Below are 15,699 nucleotides of genomic sequence, written 5' to 3' on the forward strand. Positions count from 1 at the left end.
AAGAGAGGGAACACAAGCAGGGGGAGTGGGAGAGGGAGAAGCAGGCTTGCCGGGGAGCAGGGAGCCTGATGCGGGGCTCAATCCCAGGACCCTGGGATCATGACCTGAGCCGAAGGCAGGCGCTTAACGACTGAGCCACCCAGGCGCCACTCCTTAATTTTTAAAGACACTTTCAGGCTGACTTTTATTCAGTTAGAGGCTCCTGTAGAAAACTCTCTACTTTTATCTTATATGTTGAGGTCTAGCTCTGTTACAGGCACTGCTAAGCACGCAGTCCCACTCAGTTTTCCTAACAACCTTGTCAGTGTAGGAAGATCAGATATCACCCATAATCTTATATATCATATGTACCTGAGCACATGCACACATGTACAGTTGCACACTTTCCGTGTCATCTCTGTTTCCTCTGACAGGATCTGACCACGGAAATCCATTCCGATTCTCATAAAAATCTATCTGCATAAAATGACTAAATTTTTTTCTAAAATGAAAAAAGATAAGAAATACCTGATTTAAAAATGGGTCACTTTGCATTGTACCTTTATCTCAGTTTCTCCAATATGATATTGACCTCTTGGCCAAGATAGATTAAAATCAGACTGCTGCGAGTTAGGGAACACCAAAACATATTTTATATGTAATGCAAACAGCGTTAGAGTTAATTTGGTTTTTCACGAAAGCCTTATGTTTTACATTAGATGAAGCTTATTTCTTTTTAGTGGTATGAAGAGGACCTGTAATTTTGCACACTTCATTTGTATTTTCTTTGAGAAAATGTCTCAGTTAAAATCAGTGCCCTACTATTCATTTAAGCTCCCTTGCCTTCAGTAAAACTAATTGATAAACCCTAATAATTAATGGCCTGATTAAACCAAAATGACTTACATCTGCCCTGATGATTGCCATTTATAATCAGTTACTTTAATGACTCATCTTTTTTGTGCTTTGCTTATAGAAGAAGGGCTATGGTGTTTTTAAGTAGGCTGAATAAAAAACTATATGCTTTCAATTGCTGTTTGTTTTCCATAACTTGAGACTGCATTAAAATAAGCATAAATACTCCTTAAAAGAAACTTTCTGCCTAATCTGTCATGTTTATGGCTTGGAGTGAAGTTGAAAACAAACCAGAAAAAAACACTTCAGTATTCCTGGAGTGGGTCTCAAGAGTTGTAGAATTTGCATGTTTTAAATGAAAACTTGGAAGTAGTAAGTTCAGTGGCTATATACTAGGAATATATATATTGGACTATTTTATTTAGATGAAGTAAAACTTAAATTGGAGGAGCCATACTCATTCCAATGTTTAAAAGAGATCCCATTTGTGTATGTGTTGTGGTGAGTGCTGTGTATTGTGTAAGACTGATGAATCACAGACCAATACCCCTGAAACAAATAATACATTATATGTTAATAAAAAAATTTATATCAATAACAAAAAAATAAATAAAATCACAAAATAAATAAATGAAGTTTTATGATTAAAAAAAATGAAATCCCATTTGCTTCAAATTCTGCCAAATGAATTAAGATTTAGCTTAACTAAATAGAGCCTTAATATTATACCCTATTTCAAAAAAGGATTTGAGGGGCGCTTGCCTGGCCCAGTCAGAAGAGCATGTGACTCTTGATCTTGGGGTTGTGAGTTGGAGCCCCACATTGGGTGTAGAGATTACTAAAAAAATAATAATAATAATAAACTTAAAAAAAAGATTTTAGGCAGCTTATGATATCAGGTCAAAACAATGAACAAAAGATAAATGACAAAAATTTTAAAATAAAGAGATATTCCCACTTCTGCCCAGGAAGCAATCACTGGTATGGGACTTGTCATCCACCAAAAACAACTAGGAAACTGGACAAAATTTATGAAACATCTGTTCATAACAAACATTTCAGGACTATGATCCCTGAGAAAAGGTAACAGATGAAGTGAACTCTGTAATCACCCAAGCTTTCTGCCTTGACACAGTTTTTGGACTGCAGCATAGGGAGAGGGGACCCAGACAGAGCCCAGAGGCCTTACTGAGCTGAAGAGACAGAGTTTGGAGATCAAGAAAGCCAAAATGGCTAGAAGTTACAGGGCAGAGCCCTAAAGAGGCAGGAATTATGCTGTATTAGAGTCTCCTTAAGTCTTTAGCCAAATATCAACCTCTGCATTCATAGGTGAAGTCTTACAAAGCTAGACAAAGAACTACTGTCTGGGAAAGAATATTTCTGGGGAACTATAAGCTAAACAATTCCCAAAGCTTTTACAGGGTTGGGAATTTTTTTAATTCCAGTCAGCCAGAGTGGAGAGACGTTGTTGAATACATTGGAGCATTCAAAAGAGACTTTTTAGAAGGGTCATGCTTTAATAGTGGGACTAAACTAGCCCTACAGTAGTGGTTACTCTAGGCTCTCCATGAATAAAGACTCAAAAATAAGCTTCAAAATGATCTGGCTATCTGCATATACGTTAACTACCTGCCAGTATCAAGTTTGACACTCTTTAAAGGATTACAATAAATTCAAAATTTAACAACGTAAGATTCACAGTATCTGGCATCCAAATAAGAATTAGTAGGTGAACAAAGAATTTTTCTGATAATGGATGAAAGATCATAACCAAGAGAGGAAAAAAAAATCAATATGAACAGGACCCCTCACCCCCCCCCACACACACCATGAGATAATGGACTTAGCAGATAAGGACTTTAGAACAGTTGTTATAAACATTACAAGTATATTCAAGGATCTCAAGGGAAACAGCACTATGAGGAGAGAAATGGAAGTTCATAAAGAATCAAGTGGAACGGGCGCCTGGGTGGCTCAGTCGTTAAGCGTCTGCCTTCAGCTCAGGTCATGATCGCAGGGTCCTGGGATCGAGTCCCGCATCGGGCTCCCTGCTCGGCGGGAAGCCAGCTTCTCCCTCTCCCACTCCCCCTGCTTGTGTTCCTGCTCTCGCTGACTCTCTCTCTGTCAAATAAATAAATAAAATCTTTAAAAAAAAGAATCAAGTGGAACATCTAGAGATGAAAAATAAAATATCTGAAATAAAAATTTCACATGATAGAATTAACAGTGGAGTAGACACTACAGAAAAAAAAAATCAGTGATATTGATGTTAGAAATACAGAAAATATCCAAAAATACTAGAAAGAAAAAAGAGACCAAAAAAAAAAAATTTGCACAGGCTCAGTGACGTTTGAGACAGTATCAGGAAGTCTAGGATATATGTGTAACTGGAGTCTCAGAAGGAAAGGAGAAAAAGGAACAACAAATAATTTGAAAAAATAAAGACTCCAGACTTTCCTAATTTGATGAAACCCGTAAGCCTGTGGATCTAAGAAGTTCAACAAACCCTAACCAGGATAAACACAAAACCATACCAAAGTGCAACAGAATAAAAAATTTAAAAACCAGTGATTTAAAAAATCTTTAAAATATTTAGAGAAAACAAAATAAGTAGAACAAAGAAGAAGAGGAAGAAGGAAGAAGAAGAAGAATGATGGCAGACTTCTTGTCTGAAGCTATGCAAATTACAAGATAATGGAAAGACATCCTTAAAATGTTGTGTGTATAGGGGGTGACCCTATCAATCCAAAATTCTATGTTTAGTAAATATACTTTTCAAAAATAACAGCAAAATAAGACTTCCTCAGGCAAACAAAGCAGAGAAGAAAATTTTACTTATTGCCAATAGACCAACATTATAAAAAAAATGTTGAAGTTATTGAGGCAGAAGGAAAATGATACCAAATGGATGATTAGGCCTACACAAAGGGATAAATAGCACTAGAAATGGTAAACATGTAGACATATATAAATTTTTCTCACTTTTAAATTTAAAAGATTAAAGCAAAAATAAAGACAGTGTAGTGTGGAGCTTATAACATATGTAGAGAAAAGATATGTGGTAGTAACACAAAGGTGGGAGGAAGAAAATGGAAGTGTATTGTTGTAAGTTCTTACATTACAAATGAAACACCAAATATTACTTGAAAGTAAACTGCGAAGTTAAAGAAACATACTGTAAATCCTAAAACAACCATTAAAAAAAAAAAAAAGCTTCAAACGGGCTGGCAAACCTTAGCCCACAGGCCATTTGGCTCACTGCCTATTTTTATAAACAAAATTTTATTGGAACACAGCCATACCCATTAATTTATGTATTGCCTATGATTGCTTTTGCACTACAGCAGTAAAATTGAGTAGTTATAACAAAAACCATATGGCCCTCAAAGCCTGAAATATGTTTTTTTACAGAAAAGGTTTGTCAACCTCTGGCTTAGAAGTCCATAGTAGAGATCAGTGGAGTGATAAAAAGAACCCAACTAATCCAAAAGAAAGCGAGGAGAAAAGAAAAAGAGAAACAAAGAACAGATGGGACAAATAATGAGATGGTAAGGTTGAACTCAGCCATATCAGTAATTACATTAAATGTAAATGGTCTAAATTCTCCAATTAAAAGCACAAATTGTCAGACTAGTTAAAAAAACAAGACCCAACTGCGTACTGTCTTCAGCATATCAACTTTGAATATTAATGGTAGATATACCATCTAAACACTCACCAATTATTATAGGATTCATAATGTATGTAGAAAAGGCAAAAACAGAAACTTGTCAGTGGTTGCCAGAGGTCAGGGAGGAGTTGACTATGAAAGGGCACAGAGAACTTTCTAGGGTCACATACATGTTTCATATCTTGATTGTGGTGTGGATACATGGATGTATACATTTGTCAGACTCATCAAACTATACATTCAAAATGATTGCAATAAAATTGGTGTTTTAAATCAATAAATTGATTTTAAAAAGTAAAATAAGAGAAGAAATTTCTCTTCAGATATTTTTAACTGGACAGTAGTTAAATCAGAAGCAATACAGGAAGTTATGTTAGTCTTTTCTAAATGCTGGTCTGAAGACCAGGCTTTGTTAGATTGGCTTCTAATTTAGTAGATCTGAGATGGAACTCAAAAGTTGGCTTTTGGTTTTTGTTGTTTTTAAATGCACAGCCAAGTTTGGGAAGCTCTTTAGTTGCATAATTCTCATTGTTTTTATTATAGGAAGCATGCCAATTATTCAGGAAGAGAATTCCATTTCAGTTATACATAACCAGTGTTGTTATCCTGAAATCTCACGTGCTGTATTTTGGTTAAAAAAAAATATATATGCCAGCAGGTCCCTGGCCTGCATTTGCCTGAAGGGCAGAGACAGGACCTTACTCATGTTTCTCTCCACATCACCTACCATTATATCTGGCACATACTAAGGTGTCAGTAAATACTTGTTGAATACATGTTTTTGAATGAGTATGGATTCTTTCCAGAATGAAAAATGTCATTTAAAAATGTGTTCATTAATAGTGAACTGTGTTCATTCTGAAGTATATGCCATTACGTGGGGAAGATTCAGCTCCTTCTCGGGTCAAATTCTCTGGATGAGCACATTTCCCCATCTGTTTAGAAGAGATATCATTCGGGCGCCTGGGTGGCTCAGTTGGTTAAGCCACTGCCTTTGGCTCAGGTCATGATCCTGGAGTCCCTGGATCGAGTCCCGCATCGGGCTCCCTGCTCGGCGGGAAGTCTGCTTCTCCCTCTGACCCTCCCTCCTCTCATGTGCTCTCTCGCTCATTCTCTCTCCGTCAAATAAATAAATAAAATCTTTAAAAAAAAAAAAGAAGAAGAGATATCATTCATTAACCATTTGTTCAACAAATATGGTTTCTTGTCACTACCAGACACCATTCTAGATATAGTAGTGAACAAAACAGATAAGTCCCTGCATTTGTGGAGGTTCCCTTCAAGAGTGGACAACTGAGCCAACAGATTTATATAGACATCTGTGGTGGGAAGGTATTGCTGTTCCTACTGGGTGACTGGGGAAGCCTTCGCTTATCAAGATTACATTTGAGTAGAAACCTAAAAGAAATGAAGGAGCAAGCTATGCATATATATGGGAGCAGAGTATTCCAGGGATGTGGAACCCCAAAGCAGGAGCATGTCTAGCAAGGAGGCCAGTGAATTGAAGCAGACTGGGCAGAGAAAGGAATAGGAAGGGTGTGAGCACAGAGCTAGTGGGGACCAGCTCAGAGATGGCCTCATAGACTATTGTGAGGGCTGCATTTTGTGTTGAGCTGGGAAGCCCTTGGAGATTTTAGGCAGAAAAATGACATGGTCTGATTTAGCTTTACAAGGATAACTCTAAAAAATTTTTAAAAATAAATAAAAGGATCACTTTAGCTGCTGTGTTCAACACAGACTGTGGTGGAGGAAGCATAAATACAGGGAGACCAGTAGCCTTGTTGAGGAATATGTGCACACGGTCTGACAAAAATGCCTCCTAATGAACATTAAATTGTTTTTATAGTTTTACTTATTGCACTTTAGGAATTACCTTATTTTAGCTAGTATTTTACTGAAATACAGCTAAAATTTGCTGCAACAACAACAAATTAGTTCCTAAATATACCAAAATATACCACTTTTTGTTGTATAACAGTTTCATTGATTACCAGTAGATAATAATACGTTATAGTTATGGAGAGTTTGGCAGTTTAAAAGCAATTTTACATTCATTATCTCATCTAATCCTAACAGTTCTTTAAAATTGACACAGTGGCTATTATTGTCTCCCTGCAGTGGAAGAAACTAAAACGTCACCTGCCTTGTGAAATTCACATGCCAAGTTTGTGGCTGGGCCAAAAAGACAAAAATGCAGGTCCTCTGTCTCCTAGCCTGAATCCATTGTTTTTGTTTAAAGAGGTCTCTTTTTATTTATTTTTTTTCTTTGATTTTTTTTTTTTTAATTTTATTATGTTAAAGAGGTCTCTTATGTTCAAATGATGTCTCAAGATACTACTGGGAAGGGGTGGAAGGTACTTCTATTAGCAAATTTAGCATATTGTTTAAAAAGCCATTAACCAGTGAACAAGGTACAGTTGTCAGAATACACACAATGATGTGTGAAGCATATTCCTACCCTGTGAACTTATTACTTGGGGTGGTAATACCTACACCAGTAAATATGGTAAATAACTGCTAGTCAAACCGTGTGACATACTTAGTTCCAAAGAAATGGCACAGACAGTAAATGCGTTAGCAGTTCAAAGGAAGCCGAGACTTTCTTGGCCTGAATAGTTAAGGCAACAGGGAGGCGCGGGGTATTTGAGTTGAAGTATAGGCAGGATTCATTCAGGAAATGTTGTGGAAGGGTTTCTCAACCTAGGGACAGGCAGGAGGGAGAGAGGAACACACAGCATGAACAAAGGCTTGGTGATGGGGTGTTTTCTTTCTTCTAAGACAATGATTAGAACAGCCCAGGTGGAATACAAAGGATATGAGGATGAGTGGATGTTTACTACTTTCATAGATGAAATTTTCCCTGAGAAGAACTAGGCTGGGAGGTGAATGTGCAAAAGTCACAGAGCAAGCTTGCATGTAAATTAAAAAAGATGTTGGAGAGCTGAAAAATTCAATGAAGTTCTTATTTACACCTTGCCTTTTAGAGTATAATCTAGCAATTCTGTTGTTTTATTGCTCCTCTCTCTATTGATCGACCTAAGTCAAAAGTGTATCTGATTAAAGCTAAAGATTTGTTAATTTTGGCGTACCTCGTGATTTCCAGGCAGCTCCTTCTTCCGGGAGCTCAAAATATTTGCTTATTAACTGTCTCCACCTGATGTGGTAGCTTAAGAGTGGTTTAAAGCTGTCAATATATAAAAGAGCAGGTTGTCCAAAAGAAAAATACTCAAAGTTGAGGGCCTATAATGAGAATTGGATTTGGAAAATAAGACCAGCCTATGTGGAGTCTAACATTTCTTTCAGTTCACCAAACATTTATTGAGTATCTACTGTGGCTATCTACAATACCTATGTATCGGGCTAACTCGGAGTTCACGTTTAGGTTAGCAGAGGTCAGGGACTATTTTATTTTCTCATCCAGGAGAGAGATGACGTAGTAAACATGGTAATTTTAATATGATGGTGGTATAAGATTTATAATTCAAATTGAGGAAAGTTGGAGACGGAGAGACTAGCTGGTAAAAGAACGTATACCAGCCTAGGCATCCTAACTTGTATTCAGAGAGTGCCCCTAAAGGAAGTATATAGTATGTCATGTGTGAAGGGCGTGCTGCTGCTGAGACCTGTTCTATAGCCTACCCCTGATCACTGAAACAATGATCAACATCAAATCATACTTTGTGTGTATGGTTTCCGTTCGTTTATTCTCTCATCTGTTCAACAAATATTTATTAAGCGCTTATAGCCCTGAAACTCTTCTAGGGGCTGGGAATATAGTAGTCAATAAAAGAAACAAAGTCCCTGCATTCTTGGCATTTACATTCTCGTGTCAGTCAGGCAACGTGAAATGAGCACATGTATGAGAAAGTGCCTGGCACATCGCCTATCACATAGGAAGTAGGCTTCAATAGTTGTTGGTTACTGAGTTTGAACTTGAAGTTTAAATTAAGTACCTGCTATTGGCAAGATACTTTTGTTGGTGTACCTTTTGCAAAATGGAAGGTCGGGGTGGATTAACTCACATATTTTTTAATGTCACATAAAAAATTGAGTCTCTTGTTCAGTTTGGGGATAATTCAGGTTACGTGCTATATTAAATATAACAAGTTGTCTGTTCCAGACCACTTTTGCCATTGAAGATGAGACATTGAAGCAGGTGCTATTCTGTACCATCAACAGTGGCGCGCTCTTGTCCTGCTCGGATGGTTTTTGTGGGCTCCCTGAATTCCTGAAATGGCTCATTGTTGTCACTGACGATGCTTCACAGAAACCCTTTGTGTCATTATTTGCAACCGACTGCCTTGGCAAAAGCTATGTCACTTCTTTTGTTAACTATAACAGCAGTCAAAAGTGATGTAAGGGAAGAGAAGGAGAAATGAAACAAAGATCAGTATGTGCATATATGCACACACATCCACATGCCTTTTAGACCAATTTCTGAGGATTATCTGAAATAGCGTTTGTCACATAAAACCAGGAAGATAACAAGACTGCATTCTTTTTGTCCTTTTTCATTCAGATATGACCTATTACCAGCAGCATAGGAATGATTTTTTTCTTGTTGGCTTCCTTTTGGTCTTACTGCTTCTTAAATGGGAGGAATAGTTTCACATCGACAGCAAAGCTAAACCTTTTTGTGCAAATTCTTTGCAAGAAGATTACATTTTCTTATCCACCTACTTTTCCTGAAAGCCTGGGGATAGGATGATGGATGTATTTACTGTTGTGGGAAGCTAAGATTTTATTTGACTTTCACTTGAAATGAACCCTTGCTTCCATAGAAACCAGAAATGGTTGGAAGTAAAGGAGTTAGGACCTTGCATTTTGCCTCCAGATAAAATGCTTTGCGTTAAATTTGTGATTAGAATTCCGGGTTGAACAGATGATGTCATTTCTGCAATATGGTATGGTGTGCATGTGTGCTTTTTTTAAAACATGGCGCTATAGATCCGGAATTAGTTACATGGACTTTTCTGGTCCCTTTTTAGATGTGAAGCCCTCCAATATGCTAGTAAACACAAGAGGACAGGTCAAGCTGTGCGATTTTGGAGTTAGCACTCAGGTAAGTCTCTTCCCCCCCCCCCAGTTTGCTCTCCTTTCTGCAACATTCACTTTTTATTTTCAGTCTACTTTTTGGATTGAAAAATCACCTAGCTGCCAGACAAACAGACCTCTGCATCTTCTCCTCGTCTGGGAGTCTGTTACTCATTTTTAATCTCCGAGCGAGTTTCCTTCATCAGAATATGATTGTTCATTGTTTAATGACAGTAAAAACTGCTGATATTGTAATTACTACTTACGAATAGCAAACTTCATTGATATGCAGCTTTGATATGAAAGCGTTTTGACCAGACAAAAGGGAGGGCAGAGTGGGAGCTGTGCCTGGGGAGCCCAACTGGCCCACAATAAAAATTAATATTGGGAGCAACAATGGTGGAGGGCCATTACAATGTGCAGCACAAATTTTAATTAATTTCCATTTTGGGCCTCCCCTGAGAACCCCGGTGATAGTGACCCATGAGCGTGCTGTGATGTTGATTTGAATTGCAGCCACCTTTACTCCCAGCCAAACACGAAGACCAAAGCGAAGGTCATCGTTGTATTATGGGCTGTCAAAGTCTGTTATCCCTCCAGCGTATTTAGTGTTCATTCCATTCTAGTAATGCACAGGCTTCATTCACATCCTGAGCCATCTGACTAAAAAATGAGTGTGTTCAAATTCTACTTCAAATTGACTTTTTATATCAGGCGGGTTTGGGGTACTAAAGCGATAAGCATCCTGCTTAAGTGAATTGTTTAAGGTTATCTGCTATAAACTGTAATGCTGTGCTTGTTTAAATTGGAAATCACATTCAAAAGAAAAGAGAGATTTAATCATTTTTAATGCCTTTGTAGATAAATTTGTTCCCTTTTACATAATTTTTAGTTGATTTATAGAAATGATGATTGTAGGTTAAATGAGGAATAATTGCCCATTTTATTTCCACATTATCTTTATATTGTTCTAACAGACTGTTTTGTCTCATAGCTGGTGAATTCTATAGCCAAGACGTATGTTGGAACAAATGCTTATATGGCGGTAAGTAAACTTATGCAAAAATAACATTTAAAACCAACATCTTTATCTTTATGTACTTGGTAATGTAGAATTCTTGAATTAATTCAACAGCTTTATCCTAACAGATCATAAATTACAAAGTCAATCCAGTCATGATCCGATTTTTAAATCCTTCTAAAAGGCATTGGGGTTTTTACAGGAGCTGCCAACTTATCTGCTTAGTTGACTTAACTAGTTGGTTCGAGTGTGAGATTGCTGAGTTTTGAAGTTTAATCCTACAGAAAAAGTGCACCTTATAGCACATTGACCACTTTCCCACATTGCTTATTTAATTAACCCTCAAGTATCCCAAAATATCAGTCAATAAGATTGGTTGTTTTTCCTAGGAATACAAACACACTTTGTCACCTGATCAAAATTAAATTTTTGACACAACCAACTCTTACTTATGGATCTCTGAACGTAAAGGTTAGGCAGGAAATTTTCTTTCGAACTTGTACATCTTTATTCTGTATACTTGTTGGGTTCATGCCTGTCGTAAGATAACTTATTAATTCCTCTGAAATAAATTCACCACATATAAAAATTAGAAGCATAGAACTGTTTCAAAGACCCAGTGTAGACTTGGCTTTGACCTTTTCTTTTTCCTACCTTTTAAGTAAGGGAAGTTATTTGGGGCACAAATCTTTTGTTTATTAGTTTCCACAGTCACTTCAATAGTGGGTGGTTAGGAGAGACAAGTAGGGAGGTTATCAAGTGTCATTTTTGGAACCAAGTTTTGTTTTAACACCTGAAGGCCTTTTTTTTTTTTTAAATGAGGATTCTGGATTTATTCAGTTAGTCTGTTTTACTTCCAATAGTCTTTATAGGAAGTTAAACAATATTAGCATGGATGGAACCCTGGCTCTTAATCTCAGTTCATATATTATCTTGATAAAAAGATGTTAATATGGATGGAACTCTGGATATTATTCTCAGAACAGTACAAGCCCTTTTTTTTTTTCTTATTGAGATACCAGAATAGTTAATTTTTGTCTTGCCTGGTTTATAAAGAAAATTCATTCTTTCTCCTTTTTCTAGGTAATGTGAAAAAAAATTAACCTCTAAAGCCATCATATTTGTTTATATAAAACATAATCACCCTCTTGGCCCCACCAGGTTAGCTGAGATTGGTGAGCCACTTTTACAATTAATAAATCCCTACCAAATGCCACAATTTCAGTCTTTGAAAGAATTATGGAACACTGTGATTTAAAAATAAACAAAACTACTATAAATGAAACAACTTTTCATCTACCCATCATGTTTTTAGTAGCTTTAAATTGCTCTAATAATGAAATTGCATTATGTTTGAATGTACAAATCTAGATTACAGTTGTCTTTCCCAGGTGTACATTAAAGAAATTACCTTTTTTCCTTTTGGTTTATGGATGAATGTGATGCGTCCATCTGTTAATTGAATATGTGAGGATTAAAATTATGAAATGTTAGCTCAGATTGGCACAGCTAAAATTGCTTTGCTTCTTGGGTGAGTGAATTCTAGTCATCAGCTTTATAGTTCAAGCTGTAAAAAGCGTGAGAGACCTAGAAAGCCCAGAGTGACAGGCCGATAGTGAGCTTTGCTCAATTCAGCAGACTCTCGTTGGCCACATACTTACCTGATTGGTGTGAGATCAGAGGTTGGGAGTAGGAGAAGATGGAAGTAACATCATTCTGTTACGGGTCTTAATCCCTGCCTGAGATACCATGGTATTATATTATAGAACTTCCATTGAGGGGTGAAGGGTGCACAGAACTTCCCTGTATATATTTTTTTCAACTTGTGAATCAATAAGTATTTCAAAATTAAAAAATTAGGTAAGAAACGGAAGTTTTATTGGAACGTGGCCACGCCCTTTTGTTTGCGTATTGTCTCTGGCTGCTTTGGCGCTGCAGGGGCAGAGTGGAGTCGCTGTGACAGTTGCAGCAGAGACCATATGGCCCACAGAGGGAGATATATTTATGCTCTGGCTGTGTACAGAGAAAGTTTGCCAGCCTCTGGTCTATGCCAGTGAAAGCTGTATCTGACACTGAGTACCTTCGGTTAATCAACCAGTATTTACTGGGCACCTTCCATGCTATTAGCCAGGTTACGGCAGAACCACTCAAGTAAGAAGGGATACAGTGTACGAATTTGATGATTTAACAGTATGTGAAAAGGCTTACTTACTAAAAGAGATCACTATGGAGGGATGAGCAAAGACTTAGAAATACAAGATAATGTGACATTGTTGGGGTCGGGATGTGGGGCAGAGGACAAATAACAAGTTGTGGGAATATACAGTTAGAGGTCAGCTGGTATGATACCCTCATAATAGCTAATATTTAACCCCATGCACCAGTCACCCTTTTAAACTTTTACATATATAAATGCTTTAAATCCTTACAACAACTCTATCAGGTAAGTAATATCATTCTCATCTTACAGCTGAAAAAACAGGGCTAGAGAAGTTAAGTAACTTACTCAAGTTCATACATATAGTAAGTGGCGGAGTCAGGATTCAGACCTAAGTCATCAGTCTGCAGAGACTAAACTTTTAACTGCTGTGCCTCTCACTATGTCCAAATTATGTCTGTGTCTCTCCCAATCTAGGTTGTGATCTTCGGGGAGGCAGGGTTTATTCTCTCATTCTCTATATCTGGTCCTTCACACAGGGCTAAATGAATGATTTAGTTCCTGAAAGCTGCCTTCCCAGAATGACTTATTCACTAATTATAAGCAGAGCATTTAACTTTTCACATTAAGTATCTCAGTTGCATTATAAGGTATAGAAGACCCCCAAATTACGCAAACGCAGTCAACTAGGCTGCCAAATATTGAAAAGAAAGTAAATCAAAGAAATAGCCCTGCATGTGCTGCAATCTCACTTTCATTCTTCTGTAATCTAAAGTATAAGGTATAGGAAAATGGTAACTAGGAAAAAGACAGGGCAGCTTTCTTAAGATCCTAAGTCAAGAAAAAATAACACTAATTAACAACTTATGGGCATGTTAAGGGGTGGAACTTGTAGGAGACTTGGAAACTCATCTGGTCCAACCTCCTCATTGACCAACAAGATCGGAAAGTGGAGTGGCAAGTCCAAGAACATACTACATTGTAGGGGCAGATATTTAGGTTTGGTAGACACTGTAAGCCAAAGCAAGAAAGATTTTCAGCTACATTTTAAAAAGACCTCATCCCACAGGATTACAAGAAAAATTGAGAAGGCTTTGGGGGCTCACATTAAACCATTTCTCAGATATTCTAATTACTAAAAATTTTACTCTATTTTAAACATAGAAGTCCCTAAAACTTCAACCCATTGTTCAGTCATTGTGGTTTGTTTATTATTATAATATTTTGATCAAATATAAAAGTTTGACATTATTTTTTTTTTAAAGATTTTATTTATTTATTTGAGAGAGAGAGTGAGAGAGAGAAAGAGCACAAGATGGGGGAGCGGGAGAGAGAGAAGCAGACTCCCTGCCGAGCAGGGAGCCCGATGCGGGACTCGATCCCGGGACTCCAGGATCATGACCTGAGCCGAAGGCAGTCACTTAACCAACTGAGCCACCCAGGCGCCCAAAAGTTTGACATTATTATGAATAGTTTTAAAATTAAAATCTTACCCAAATATTTGTGCTTTGTGATCAGAAAGTCCATCAAGAGGCACCTGGGTAGCCCAGTCAGTGAAGTGTCTGACTCTTGATTTCAGCTCAGGTCATGATCTCAGGGTCGTGAGATGGAGCCCTGCGTTGGGCTCTGTGCTCAGCATGGAGTCTGCTTGAGATTCTCTGCCTCTGCCCCTCCCCCTGCTCATGCGCACACGTGCTCTCTCTCTCTCTCAAATAAATAAATAAAGTCTTTTAAAAAGAAAGTGCATCAAAATGACTGTTCTTATCTCCTGAACATTTTTCCCACCTGGGCTGTTCTTGTCCTGGGAAATTACCTTTACCCAGAATGAAACCTATACAGATGACATAATACAGCAACATTGGCCATGTTCATGCAGTGATGGTCATAGCAGTGTTGGTGACCAGAAGGAAGCTGGCATTTACTGAGCATTCCCATGTGACAGGTACTGAATCAAGCACATTGAGTGGATTCACTTAATCTTCACACAGCCCCATGAAGTATACATATTATTATTGTCTTCATTTTACAGATAATGAAACCAAAGGTGAAGTAAATTCATCCCACGGTCTCAAGTGGACCAAGTAGTGAGAGTCAAGATTTAATTAGGACACCACCTTCTAGCTTCTGGTAACAGCAGGTTGGGCTATTTGGACCACCTCTTCCATTGAAAAATGCTAGGTGAAATACTTTAAAATTCATCTCAAATTCACTGAGGAGCTAAAAAGACAAAGGGGATCCCCCAGGACAATTTTCAGATGGAATCCTGCAACAGAGGGGAAAGCAGAATGTTGGAGCACCACAGCTGTGAATGCTCTGGGGGTCCTCCTAAGGCAGAGGGTCTCAGAGGAGGAGGAGATCTTCTCTATCGATCTCAGAGGAGATTTTCTCCATATCATGTTAGAAATCTGAAGGGCTTGCCCTCAGTGTGAAGAGTGAACCAGAGCCAAAGATGCTGCTCCTTCTCCTCCCCCAGTCCCAAGGAACAAAAAAGAAGGCCTCTCAGAGCCAAGCAGAGAAGCAAGGGAAAAGGAAAAGGGGGAAAGTTGCGGCCATAGACTAACTCTGACACAGATTTGCACCAAGTATTTATATTCATGGCCTGAGTTGGAAAAGGAGCTTCATGCTAAGAACCTGGTTTGAGGTAGGCACATCTACCTTAAGCCCCAGAGAATCTCTCCAAAATGCTTTCAAGAGTAAAACCTGGCAAGTAGTCAACAGAAACCAGGCACACAAGGAAACAAGACAACAGGAAGAAGAACCAGAAGGAACAACAGATACACACAGACTTCAGATCACAGATTTTAAAAGTGACATAGTAGATGGAGAAAATCTCAAGCAAAACTACTAGATCAAAATGTAAAAACTCACTACTTGGTAGCATATGGGATATAGCAGAAAAAAGAATTCATGACATGGAAGATAGATTAAGCTAGAGCAGTGTGACTCCAGAACCCTGGTCTGACCAGTATGCTTTACTACCCA

At 37.9% G+C, this 15,699-nt stretch overlaps 1 protein-coding gene across 2 annotated transcripts in view; it reads left to right on the forward strand.

The window, feature by feature from the left end:
* Positions 1-15,699, forward strand: part of MAP2K5 (mitogen-activated protein kinase kinase 5) — a 247,019-nt gene that overhangs the window by 123,791 nt on the left and 107,529 nt on the right. For both annotated transcript variants that reach the window (XM_021693799.2, XM_044917822.1), the window contains exons 14-15: positions 9,493-9,566; positions 10,533-10,583. In XM_021693799.2, coding sequence (XP_021549474.1) covers positions 9,493-9,566; positions 10,533-10,583 — 125 coding nt within the window. The remainder of the gene's footprint in view (positions 1-9,492; positions 9,567-10,532; positions 10,584-15,699) is intronic.

The sequence above is a fragment of the Neomonachus schauinslandi genome, chromosome 9, assembly GCF_002201575.2.
Source record: "Neomonachus schauinslandi chromosome 9, ASM220157v2, whole genome shotgun sequence".
NCBI lineage: Eukaryota > Metazoa > Chordata > Mammalia > Carnivora > Phocidae > Neomonachus > Neomonachus schauinslandi.